Genomic DNA, 13,504 nt, shown 5'->3' with positions numbered 1-13,504 from the left:
AATTTTATAAGCTTTTTAAATTACTATTTCTGCCACTGTACTAGGTCACTTCCAGTGTAGATTTGGATGACCTTGACTCAGAGGAAGCTTTGTTAGGTACTGTAATCAAGAAGAGAGTATCTGCCCTGTCGCTGCTTCATAGGTCTCCACTGTGCAAAGTGAGAGTATAAACTCTCATATGTACAAGAGAATAAACATCTTGAAAATTTGTGTTTTATTTTGAACTCCTGGTACTCTTTGAAACACTTTTATACTCAAAATTTATATAACTGTATCAATGTTCTAAGAATAGAGTAAAACTACAGTTATTTTCAGAAATTGCCTAGGAGGATACTTCACATCTAAACTATTTATTTATTCCCTGAAATAGATACCAGGTGACATTATGGAATAAAACTGTTATTTTAGGATTGTCTGATTTTTTATTTATTTTAAAAGGCATAAAGAGGAGACCTCTGCAGTAAAATAAAAATGAGATGGAGGAATTAATGAGTCATAACAGGAATGGTATTTCTCAGTGCTCGTTTATGCTGCCATTCTGCACAGCAGACCTGCTCTTCAGGTATATGCTGGAACAAAGCAAACCAAACAAAATCACAATAATCTATCACCAGACTACTTCAAAAGGTAACAACAGGATAATATGGAATTATTGTACTTCAAATATATCACACCTTAGTATGCCTCATGTGCAAAAGTTACAGAACTAAAAGACAAAATAATTTTTCTTAAAATTTCCTACCTGCCAAAATTACCCATATTTTTAAATATAATTCTGTCAAATGTTGAATCACAACCATGAAAATGATGTATGCATGCATCTTGAAAACTGAAAGGAATTATTTTGAATTTTTTTGAATAGGCAACTGTCCTAATTAGGGATGAAGTATAGATATTTTAAGCAAACACTAAATTTAATAATAATTCAAGAGAAGAAAATGTGGGTCACAGAGCGATTATAAATAACTCCTTATAGTTGAAAGTAACTATAGATTGTGTTCTAGGTTTATTAGTAAAAAATACTTCAAAATATTTCAGAAAAATAGAAATACTTCAGAAAGGAGATTATGGAAAAAAACCCAAACTTATTTTTATTTTGCTTGTTTATCAAAGAAAGTTCCTGAATAACAGTACATTTCAGAAGATGAAATCTGTTTCTATCAGGCACTAAGAAGCAATGTTTCTCAGTATTGATGTCAGGAAAAATAAAGACAAAGACACATACTATTTGTTGCCTACTACCTCTGCTTCTTTGGGGGTTTTAGACAGGTATGGGGAAGGCAGAAAGAAATACAGAACACAGCAGGCACCGCAGAGAGAAATACAATTATCTGATTTGTTTACAAGCACTGCTCTGCAGATTAAGAAATTAACCTTATAATATTGTTCCCATATTATAGGACAGAAAGATGCATCATGTGAATGCACAAGCAGGTCAAATCAATTTTTTTCTTAATTTGCAACTTCACTCTCTGTCACTGTGTTTTACATATGATCTTAGTCTTGTAGAAAAGAGATTTTTAGTGTGTTTTTAAGGACTGAAATTCATTTCTGAAGTGTTTGATCAACCTATAAATCTGAAGTTACACTACATCTGCATTTTTGAAAGGAATTTTGCAGGATTTAGATTGAAGTAAGAGCAAACACTATAGGATCCTATTTATTTATCACCTTAATTTTTTTCTCACTTCCAGGCTGAGGATAATAATAGCTGTGATCAAGCTGTTACGACTCTCACATGGTGACTAAAATTAAAACCTGAACTGATCACATTTTAAGTATCAGCATTTTGAACGATCTTCTGCATTCAAAAACTATTCCCTTGTCTGAAAATGAGAAATATCCATGAAGTGTTGGTCACCAGCTGTATAAGAAAACTCTGAAGTTTTTCTCATTAACATTTAAAAATTCATAGAATTTTTTCTATGAGAGCTTCCAGAGTCTTTTCCTTACCTTTACAAATGAGAATAAATAAAATAAAAAACACATTTCTATTTGCAAAGCAAGGAACCTCATTTTGATGAGTGAGTTAATGAATGGCACTTCCTTTGTCACGGAAATGAAGCTACCCAATATGCTGCATTAAACAAACTATTCCAAAATACCATTTAGCAACATTTAGCATTTAGCCTGAAGGTAGAAATAAATTATATGACGCTACCTTACCGAAAACAAGTTTAGGGCATATTTTATTAGAGCAAGTAAAGAGGGCTGATGCAATCCCTCCACTGAGACATGCCACTTACAGGAACAGTCTTTCTCGCTTGGATTTTTTAGTTAACAGAGAGAGACACATACCAAGTTGTCATCGCTTCTCTACTTCCATTCTAGGATTCCTTGAGTCAAGAAAATAAGCATAAATTAAATTCTAGACTGCCATGACAGGTAGAACTGAGATTAATTCCCAGATTAGTTGCCTTGAAGGATTGGGCAGTATTCTTACATTCCTGTCCTAAAGAATTTTTTGTAATTACAGAAAAAAACAGCAATAAAAACACCCAACACATTTAATTCACAGTGCTTTTAAATCAGTAAAAATGGAAATAAATTATCAAAAATCACAACTGCTTTTACATCTGGTAAGTGAAATCAGACTTGAACAATACTGAAAAGAAAATACAAAAGGCTCATGTCCAAAGTTTATCTCAACAATATTCATTCTTATGAGTAATAAATCTCATCACAATATCTTTCAAACAATTGTACTATCACTTATATTCTGATTCAGCAACATTCATTACTATTATTCTTTATAGGCTGGAAACCTACCTTCTTTGTTCTTCTCCATGTTCACCCGAAGGGACTGTCAAACATTCATCCATGTGACCATGCAATAACCTCAGAACATCCCCTCCTATCAGGTATCCTTGAATAAAGGGAGAAAATCGAGTGCATTTCTCTAAACACAGCAACACACAAAACTACAGTTCAAACTGTAATAATTATCAGGTTGATTTCGGTTTTTTCTGTTGGCATTTTATGTTACTTTTAAAAAAGAGTCAGAAGAAGGGGGAAGATATCTCATACCCTGGGGAGCCAGTTGAACACTGCCAAGTGAGAAAAGTTCCAAGTTAGCAGGTAGGTAAGGATGGATCAAGATAAAGAGGAGCCACAGGCAGGGGATTCTACATAGCCACCACAACTAAGAAAAGACTGAGCCAACCGAAACAAGGAACCAAGTACTCCTCTCCCAGATTACAACAGAAAAAATGGGAAACTCTTCCATCTTACCTACTCACTTTTCATTTTATTTAAGATAAGCATTCCAGTTAACATTCTCCCCAAAAAAAAGGACTGATTTAGCTAGTTCATTATTTTTAAAGCTCTTTTTGGAGTATTTGGAAGTTTTCTGTGAGAAAAACTGGGAAGATCCATTCTACGTTCTGCTTGATAGAAAACCCAAAACCAATAATCACGATTTATTTGGACTCCAAAGGGAAACTCCCATACTGCAAACACCTCCACTGCAAGTGCAGGTTCACAGCCAAACACTTGGCTTTGCAGTGTACAGGTGTGTGTGTGTGTGCTCACAAACTAAGGCACAGACCATACACATAGCATTACAATATTCGAAGTGCCAGGACTTTGCAGCCAGAAGCTGAAAATAAGGCCATAATTCTAATCAGTAAAGATGTTAACAAAATAGATGTTTTTTCATCAGTATTTTTGCAGTAGAGATGTGACATTAAAAGGAAATATGATTTTATGTTATTCCACAAATATTGTATTATATCCAAGCAACTGAGGAATACTAAAACCTGGTAGGTTTTAAGCACAATTCAATGGTACTTTTTCAGCCTGACAAGCTACATGTAAACACTTCTTTGTGTCCTAAACTCACCTTCCCTTCTTGCTAAAAACAGTTAATACCAAATTGTACATTTGAGCAGGATGCCCTAACATAATTCCTTGGGTTTAGTGTTATAGCAACAAGATGTTTTAAAAATTATACCTGAAATTATATTTTGAAGCAATGTCTATGTTAATAAGTAATGCTGTGAAGTAAGACAGATCTGTACTGGTAAATGCTGTTGGAGACCCTTCAGTCACACTGCACACATTTAACAAGTTTATTTTGAAGCTACATGAATTTTTTTTCCTGAATATATCAGGTAATATTTCAGGATATATATTGTTAAACCTTTAAAATCAGTATAAAGTTGGTATTTATGTGGCAAATTTTAGCACTGATTTTTTAAATTCTTGATCTTGACACAGCAGGGTATGCCCAGGTAACTGTTGTTATATACATTAATTTTTACATGGACCTGTGTCAATATAATTCTGTAATTTGTTTTTAAAGTGACCCCCATCTACTTCATCACACAGAATTAGCAGAATTACTTGATTTGACTCTAAACTCTGTTTTTACTTAAACAATAAATTGACTTCTGCATAAGCCAATTTTACAGAGATGCATGTAAAAATAAATTATTTTCTTTGAACTACCTCCAATATCCTAGTTCATCTTATAGACTAATTATTCATTATTTTCACTTCAAAATAATTTTATTTAACTGAATAGTTTAATTAATTAATCTATTTTTAATGAAAAGTTTTGATTAAGAGAGGGTATTGTAATGCAGTTATTCCAATATATTAATATTTTATTTATGAATATGAAAAAGTATTTTGCAGATAATAAAAAAAAATAGGTTTATTTCCTTCTTCCTTTTTGAGGTAATTTTCTCTGGCTTTACTACCATTTTACTGAGGACATAGAGGAAAGGCCTCACACACTAAGTGTGATATTCACTCTCCCTTCACCACAGGACTACCTTGATTACAGGAACTGTTGCCTCTTTTTCAAGAACAAGGCCCTTGCTCTAATCCTTTCTGACACTAGCCAGCTGTTTTCTCTAGAAAACATACTTATCTTAACAGAGATAATGTCTGTACCTGAAGAAAGTGAAAATGGAAAAGCACAGCAACAAAGAGCAGGCACATACACAGATAAACACAAAGCTGCAAAAACCATATTACATCATTTTCACATAATTTCCTGGGAGTATGAGTACACTATATGACACCATGTCATTGTGGATTTCTGCTTCTCAAAAAGACAGGCAAGTCTCAGTAGTGAGGTTCACCAGGCAGAGATGTGACACACCACAAATCTGTGTCTCAGCACATAAACCATGCCTGGATTATTAGCAAGAATGACACACCAGTGCTGCCAGCAGTGGGAGGACAAGGAGAATGGAGTTAATAGGAAGAAGCAAACTGAAAAGGTCTTCTCATTAACAGAAAGTTTTTCTCCATAAAGTTCAGGACACTGCCAAGCAATGCACTGGCATTTTTTAATAATGGTTTGTACTATAAACCGTGTCAGAGAATGTGTACATGCAGAGTGATTCTCATATGTAAAAACACTATATAAATGATTATATAAAAAAAGAGATGCTGGCAATGCTGTCCCTAAAGTCTGAATGAGCAAAGTTGCAAGAACATTCCATTACGGAGTTTTAAAATATGCCAAGTAAAAAGAATTGATGTGAAATTTCAGAGTATTGCCTCTTTAAAAAATATTATCCAAAAATCACACAAAATGAAATGACTTGCAGCTTTAACCTTCTTTAAATTCTATTACAACACCCACTCAAAACAGTCAGTCTGCAGGAAAGTAGAGATCATTAGGCTTTACATTGTGACAGACTTCAGAAAAACACTGTTCTTTCCTTCGCTTTGGAACCAGTATGGCATAAATTCAGGGATTCTTGTCCTTTCAATGTCAGAAACTACATTAAAACTCTTCCCTAATTCCTAAATAAAATAAATAATTCTTGAAAGCTGTTCTCTTTCTGTCTTTACCCTCCTCATGATTTTCTTTCCAACCATATGTTACTCATAAAACCGTTTCCCATCTTCAGTCTTAGGATTTCACATCCTGCTTCCAAGCCTCTTGCCATTTTTTACTCAGTCTCAGAAACATGTAACCATGACTGCATACATCAGAATGATTTGAGATAATATTTTAAACCAGGACCAAAAGCCATTTCAAAAATCATATTACAAATGTTATCATATTTTTAGAAAAATGAGATTTGAATGAGCCATTCAGTACTCAGCAAAAATATGTAGAAAACTATCAGTGTTACTTTGAGTATAACCTTCCCTCTGTTTTCAGATCAATTGTATTACTTCTTTATTGTATTCAGTGTTGACATAGGAGAAAACCTCTCCCACATAATAATAATATGGATAATAGGCGTAATAATTTGATTTTTAAAGTATTTCATTTACTATAAGTCTTTCAATATTTAAAGTTGAGTCAATCTTACCTTGGGCAACTTCACTTCCTGAACTGATTGGTGCTACACTCCAGAGCGTCTGCTGGAAGGCTGCATCAACATGTAAGCTACCATTGCCATAAGAGAGATGCTAGAACCAGGAAAGAGGGAGGCTTTTATTTGAGGTTAGTTAAAAATCTCATTACAGTATACAATAATAGTATCAAACATTCTCTTGTTTCTTTCAAACATAAATTGTTCTCATTGACTGTATAAGCAAACACAAAGTTAGACCTGGATACTCCTCAAGGGACATTGGAAATAGAGCTAGAATAGTAAAGCGTATTTGCCTCAAAAAAACATACAGGAACAGTACAGAACAGTCAGAGTCAGTTGCTTGGCATCTTAGACTATAGTGAACACTCTGAAGAACCAATTGTTAAATGCCGTGGGGTTCTTATACTTGTGTTTTCCTTCGACACACAATGGGAATTTCCATGAAGTTTGAATATTGGGATATCACCTTAATCTGTATTTTGAGTGTAACTTACCACTTGAATATTTTTTGCAGGCCACTGGTTTCCTAAAACTGCCATTAGGTCAAAGAAATTATGTAAACAAACTACTGACTTTGTAAGTCACTTAAGACAGTTCACAAAACATATTCTTGAACAAAGTTTTCAAGATCCAAGCAAAACTGAAACAGTCTTTTCTCGAAAGTCTCACTTCCTACCTATGCATTCAATGGGTGCTCTTTGGCTGTGTTACTCCCTACCTTCTGCCAATGCTGCGGATCTTTGCAGTAAGTGCAACAGGTGTTGTCTCTTCTCAGAATTCCATGTGAGTTCCAACTAGTTCAGTGAAATTGTCTCAGAAATTCTTATCTCAAAGCATACTGTATTGCATCCATACAAAATCATTTGACCCTCCCACACCATCAGTCACTTCCATGGATACATTGTCAGTGCCAAACATCACAACCTTATATAAGATTAAGGAACCAAGCGCTCTGTGAACAAGCAGCTGTTTTGAACAATAATGTTTATCTTACTAGGTAATAATTTTTCAAGTGCAGTAACATTTATACACTTTTATCAGGATTTTATCTTAAATTACTGGACAGTAACTGCATTTATACAGTAGTATTGGTCTTTGTTTCCATATGTTGTTGCCAACATTAAGAGCTTCTGGGTAAAATAGTTAAGGACACAAGACAAAAACGTCAGTGGAGGTCAGAAGAGGGTAGATTCCCAATGACATGTGCAGAGTTCTGTCTCCCTACCTGCATATCTTCTAGCTGTACAAAAGCACAAGAAATAGCAAATCAGCTCGTTTAGAAGGCCCCCATAACAGCTAATGACCTGCAAAGTAAGAGATCTCACAAAAGCCGTGTTTACGCTGCACCGCTGTCACTCAGCACATGTAATGGAGAACATTAATGAACAAATAAGTTCTTTGCCTTTTATTCTTCCCTTACTGTAGGTATATAACTTAGTGAATGGTAGACTAGGATGGGAGATTAGAATCTGCAGCCCAGCTCCAGCTCTATTTTTCCCCTGTGGGCCTTAATTTTGTTAGGGTTCTTCTGAGATCACAATACCAATCCAGTTAGTGACAACAAGCAATTCAACCAAAGCAGGAATATTACTTTTTGAGGAAAACACATCATTCAGGATAGACAAAAGAGGAGGAGAACGCCTCCATCATTTATATCTGCCATCAATAGAGCACTTCTAACTGTGTGTTTTGTACATGTTAATTAACTGATTTTCAAACACGGAACTATCAATTGAATTAGCATTACACTTCTATAGACAGGACACTGAACAAAAATATATTGCTGACGCCTCTCTTCAGAGCACCTGTAATTTTTATCCATTCACTGGATTCCAGTTGCAGTTCTGATTATAATCCAGATGTCTCAAGGTGAGTCACCTGAGAATTATAACTTCAAAAAAGGATGGTTCAAATGATACAACATATGATCTCCAAGGCAGAGTATATTCTGCAATTCCCTTCTTATCCTCACTTCCCTAGATTCGTTGCAGCATCCTTAAATTTACAACTGACAGCAGGGGTTCCTACCATTTACAATTACATAAACTATGGTGTTCACTCCCTAGAACAATTCATAGAAAACAATAAAAGGAAGCTTTGACCATGTAGAGAAAATACCCTGTTAACGGATATCCAAGGATTCAATTATATCAAATGTATTGAAAAAATCCCAAAAGATTAGAGATGCCAGTATTTATCCTGGCATTGCCCGAGTTTTTAGTGCTACACTTTAACAATCTCAATGTTGTTTTAAAGCAATCTGCTCTCTGTCTGTAACTTACTGGACTTCATTGGTTTTGCATTTTCAGCACAATAAAGGTATCAAAATGAAACAAGTTCCGTACGTGATGTCTAGGATGTGGACATGACACTGACACTGGTGCTGAACAGTCTCCATACATACTACACAGATATTTTTTACCTGGCGTATCAGTGCATCTGGCAGAAGTGGAAAGTTGCCATCATTGATGAGGACCACATGCATAGCACGTCTTTTGGGTATATAGTAATGTTTGGAAAGCAGAAATATGTTTGGTTCAGGAATCCTGCTGTCTATTCTGATCTTCGTATGGGTCTTCCCCACTACAGGCAGGTTGTCTCAACCAAGTAATGTATTTCCTGCACCAGTGTCCAGGTTCAAGCAAAAAGCTAGATTTGTCTTCCCTACTGTTAGACTGATAATCTCCTAAACCAGCATTTAACCTGCAACAGGGTTTTTATCTCTTCTCAGATTTAAATCATGGTATTTTATGAATATGGGTTAACACTACAGTCCACAGGCAGTTTATCTCAAGGATAAACTCCAAGACTCATCTCTGAGAATACTGCAGGTTTCCCAACTGAATGTAATGGCATATTGTAGACTCTATACTGCTCTGCAACAAAGTAACATAATCATAACTCTGTCCCTAGGTCTTCAAAAAGAACACAGTGTATTTAAGCTCACTGAAGAGCTTAGGAATCAGATGTTAATTTCCACAAGAACCCTTTAGCAGTGATTGCTGCAGCATAGCTGCATTTACAAGAGCTCTGAATAACTCAATGATACATTTTAAATTTCATAGTCTGCATGAAAGTTTCTCTTCTCCAAAATATGTGTGTGTCAAAAGACAAAAATGTAAAGAAAGGAAAACTTTTGCTTCAGGCTTCCTCTTGGCTAAGGTGTGTCAATATTGCCAGTTTATCTAGCAATATCTATTTTCATCTGCAGTTTGATAACTCAGCCTTCAATCTCAGGCCATTTCAAATAGCAAGAATAGCAAAAGAAAAGTAATAAACATTATTTACTGGAAGATTTTGAAAACTATGTATAAAGCAGTGCACTTCTCAGAATGTTTAAGTACTACACAACCACAGCATCAACCACACTCCTTCAGATTTCTTAGTACCAGCTGGTGCAGAGATAAATGGAAGCTATTTCCTTTCTTGTACACAGAGACTCTGACAGCCCTTGCTTCCTGACTTAAAATTACTACACTGATCCCAACAGAAAAGCAGTTTCAAACAATTAGGCACCTATCCTCAAGTGACCCGAGAACCCCTGAGATGTTCCAAGTCTTGAACAGACACCATTCCCGTAACAGGTACACAAGAATGTACTTGCAACTACAACTAAAGAAAACCAAAAATGTACCAAAACAAAACAAATTATACTCCTTTTTCTTTTTTTCTCTTTTCTTTTTTTTTAATTAGGAAGGGAAAAACATTTTGCATCCAAAACCCAATGAATTAGCAAACTTCAGTAAAAAATCAAAGGTTAAACTAAATACACAGTCTCTAGAAACAAAACCACTTGTTAACTTCCCACTTACGTCATTTCTATTCAAATTTATTACCTGAGTCATTGAAAAAGTATTCTGTAACAGAGTATTATATTGAAACAGTCAAAACAAATACCAATATTGATTCACAAGGAAGGGAGGTATTGGACAGAACTAACATAATAATAACTGCATCTTTGTAAAATTTTTACAGAATTAGGGGTTTGTGCTTGCATCTTATAGTGGCAATATATTTATATTCATTGAAACATCTATGAACGCTTTGAAAAAGTTTGCATAAAAATGGGTAAACTTACACTACTGAACAAAAAATTATTTTCTAAATTTTGATCCACAGTAGGCAAGGCCCAGGAAATTTTCAAAGGGTTTAAAGTACTAAAAAATCCTGATTTCTTTGCATTTCTTCAGAGTGATTTAAACAGTTGGTCCGCAAACCCAAGAGCAAAGTGAATTTTTTCATTGATACAGAAAGAGAATTTCAGCAATATACTAAGCAATTCCAACTCCTTCACTCAGCATAAATTTACCATCAGTAAAGGGAGAGTAGAAGCTAAAACCCACAGATACTCAGAAATTTACCATTACAACACACCAGCTACTCTGCTACCGCTTAGCTGAGCACGGGTAATTGCAGATGCAGGGCAGGAAAGCATAAGGGACCCACAGAGGGTAGAAGGGGGTAGTTTGCATTCCCCCTCTTTATAATAGCTGTCCTTCTGCACTGTATCATGAAAAGCCTGAAGCGCATCAGCTACTATGCTTCCAAATGATGATCACTTTGCATGATTAGTCACAAGAGCTTTCATTAGCAAAGTATTAATTTTACAGAAGCAAGCATCAAAAGTTAGGAAATGTCAAACTAAGTACCCTATGGAAAAAGAATGGCTTCTAGTGAACACATCACTCTACAGTCTTCAATGGCATGATACTATTTTTTGCACATGTGCTACCTAATTGTATATACAGGATAATGGAGCTCAGTTGGTCAACAGCTGCTCAGTGCTTGGTTTTCCCCTCAATCTTCAGTCTGCAGCCTCATGCTTTATTCAATATAGTCAATTCTTCAAAGGTTTGAAAAGAGAATTAATAATTTCCTCATAGGCTTTTCTCTTGCACCAATTACAGTTTTCCACAATTATTTCAAAATTATTTCACAAAACATAACAAATATTAATGAATTAATTTTCTCAAAGAAGTAGTATTATAGCCCATTTTCCATTGGGGAAGGGAGGTACAGAGTTTAAACTAAGAAACTTTCACTAATATAGGATGCCCAAGTTGAGGTGACTGCATCTTATGTAGTTTATTGGTCAAGGCACGTCTTACATTCGCCTCTGTTGCAGTTATCAAGACTGAGTAACTCTGAGGTTTCAACCCCAAATAAAAGGAGGAGATGCAGGAGACACAACTCCAATAAGGAATATTCCCAGTAAGGGATGAGCAGCGACCTTTTCAAAGCAAGTATACAAGATCGTCTGCTCAGCAAATTTCACAGCAGAGTCTGGTACAGAATCTAATTCTCCAGGAAAATAATTAACCATCATACCACCAATCCTCCATATGCAATTCCCAGCTCAAAATTTCATCTTCAAAGTTGCTTCATACCACAGCTTCCCTAGTACACAGCCCTGACATATCCACTGAAATTTTATCATCACTGAAAGAGCATTCCAAGAAAAAACAGTGTGGCTGTATGCTTAGGAGATTTCATAAAAATATACCAGTACCATAATTTTTGCATTTTTGCATGCTTGTGATTTTTTAAAATTTAAGAAAATTATTTCGTGTTATCATTTACATGTAGTTGTCCTAAATTTAAAAAAAAAAAAAAGGTAAAAAGAAATTCCACGATTACAGTTTTCTACCTGTGGTTCATGTGCGTAACTTGAAAATAATTTTTTAGACATCTCCTTGTTATCCTACTATAAAAATCATGGCAGGAATTGGCTGTCAACATACCACATGTGACTGCTGTGCCATAATACAATGGGTTTCCTGCATAGTTGCTGGTAGTAGTTATCTAGCCTAATTGCTCCAGGTCTCTACCACTCTTTTCCCTTCCAAATCTTTACCCCAGTCTCACTAGAAATTCTTCCCTGCAACAGTGGTGAAGCACTGGCACAGGTTGTCCAGAGACACTGGGGCTGCCCCATCCCCAGCAGTGTTCAAGGCCAAGTTGGATGGGGCCCTGAGCAACCTGCTCTAGTGGAAGGTGAACCTGCCCATGGCTGGGAGGTTGGAACAAGATGATCTTCCAGGCCCCTTCCAACCCAAACATAGAATCTGTGATTCTATGTCTCTCATCTAGCCAAACCAGCTTCCTGACCTAATTACTGCTCACCTTATCATCCAGAATTAGGACCTCCTCCTGCTTCAAAAGGTTCTCCTTAGATCTACAAAGCCTAAGTGGGGTCTTTTAGCTTTTTTTTCTTGCTCAAACTCTTCCTCACATGTCAGCCAGCATTAGACTTCTCTCCAGAAACTCACCATAACTCCTAACCCTCAATTCTTTCTTCATTTATTGGCCTCAGACTTTCTTCTTTCTGGATCTTTGTCCAGCAGTTTAGTTCTCCCCAGAAAGCCCACTCCTCTCTCTTGACAACCTTCATTGCCAGTCTCACTCCACTTGTTCTTCTATCAATTCTCCCTGCCAAAACCACACAGTTTTTCTGTCCTAAATTTTGAACACCACTTTAATCAGCGGATGCCTACTCTTCCCTTGCCACCAGCTTCTTGTCCCAGACAATTTGTTAGTCCGTTACTGGCTGCCTGCCTTCAGTTGACAATCTTTTCAGCCACTCATTAAGTCCCACTCAGTTTCCCTCCTTCCCGATTCAGTCCCACTCCTGTCGCTGATACATCACCTGCCTTTTGTTCCTTCTACCTTTTCACAGCTTCTTCCTCCACATATCTTAAATGACAGGAGATCACCGGCAGCACACACAACACTGAGTTCTCGGCTGTCAATACAGTGCCTGGCTTCATTCCTGCCTTGAGTAATCCATTTCAAGGAATATCTGCTCCCACCAGGGCTGGCATGTATTTAATTATTCACTGTAGAGGGAGTTTAAACAGTTCACTAACACACAGGAGGTGCTAGCTTATGTAAAATAGAAAAAGTCATCAGACTTTTAGCTACTCAAAGAAAATTTAAACAGTCTTCCCTGGTCATGATCAAGCTCCATTGTTTCAAGAGAACGTTTCTTTACTAAGTTTAACCAGGGAGAGGCTTATTGCCTTTTTATTCCTTTTCTTGTTTTTTTTTTTGTTTGTTTGTTTGGGGGTTTTTTTGTTTCATTTTTGGTTTTGCTTTTGTTCTTTCATAAATTATTGAGAAGTACACAAGAAAATTACATCTTTTTTTCTTCCCTGTCTTTGAGCTCAATAACATCTGACCTCTTCTGGATGAAATAAAAAAATTATCTCACACTGATT

At 36.0% G+C, this 13,504-nt stretch overlaps 1 protein-coding gene across 1 annotated transcript in view; it reads right to left on the bottom strand.

Annotated features, from left to right (window-relative positions):
- Window positions 1–13,504, bottom strand: part of RYR2 (ryanodine receptor 2) — a gene marked incomplete at both ends in the record, with an annotated part of 390,473 nt that overhangs the window by 210,338 nt on the left and 166,631 nt on the right. The window contains 2 exons of the mRNA XM_082276741.1: window positions 2,770–2,866; window positions 6,282–6,381. Of these exons, the coding sequence (XP_082132867.1) occupies window positions 2,770–2,866; window positions 6,282–6,381 (197 nt within the window). The remainder of the gene's footprint in view (window positions 1–2,769; window positions 2,867–6,281; window positions 6,382–13,504) is intronic.

The sequence above is a fragment of the Coloeus monedula genome, assembly GCF_965178545.1.
Source record: "Coloeus monedula genome assembly, chromosome: 2".
Lineage (NCBI taxonomy): Eukaryota > Metazoa > Chordata > Aves > Passeriformes > Corvidae > Coloeus > Coloeus monedula.
The sequence above is the reverse complement of the archived record's forward strand: the minus strand, read 5'-3'. Positions and strand labels throughout refer to the sequence as shown.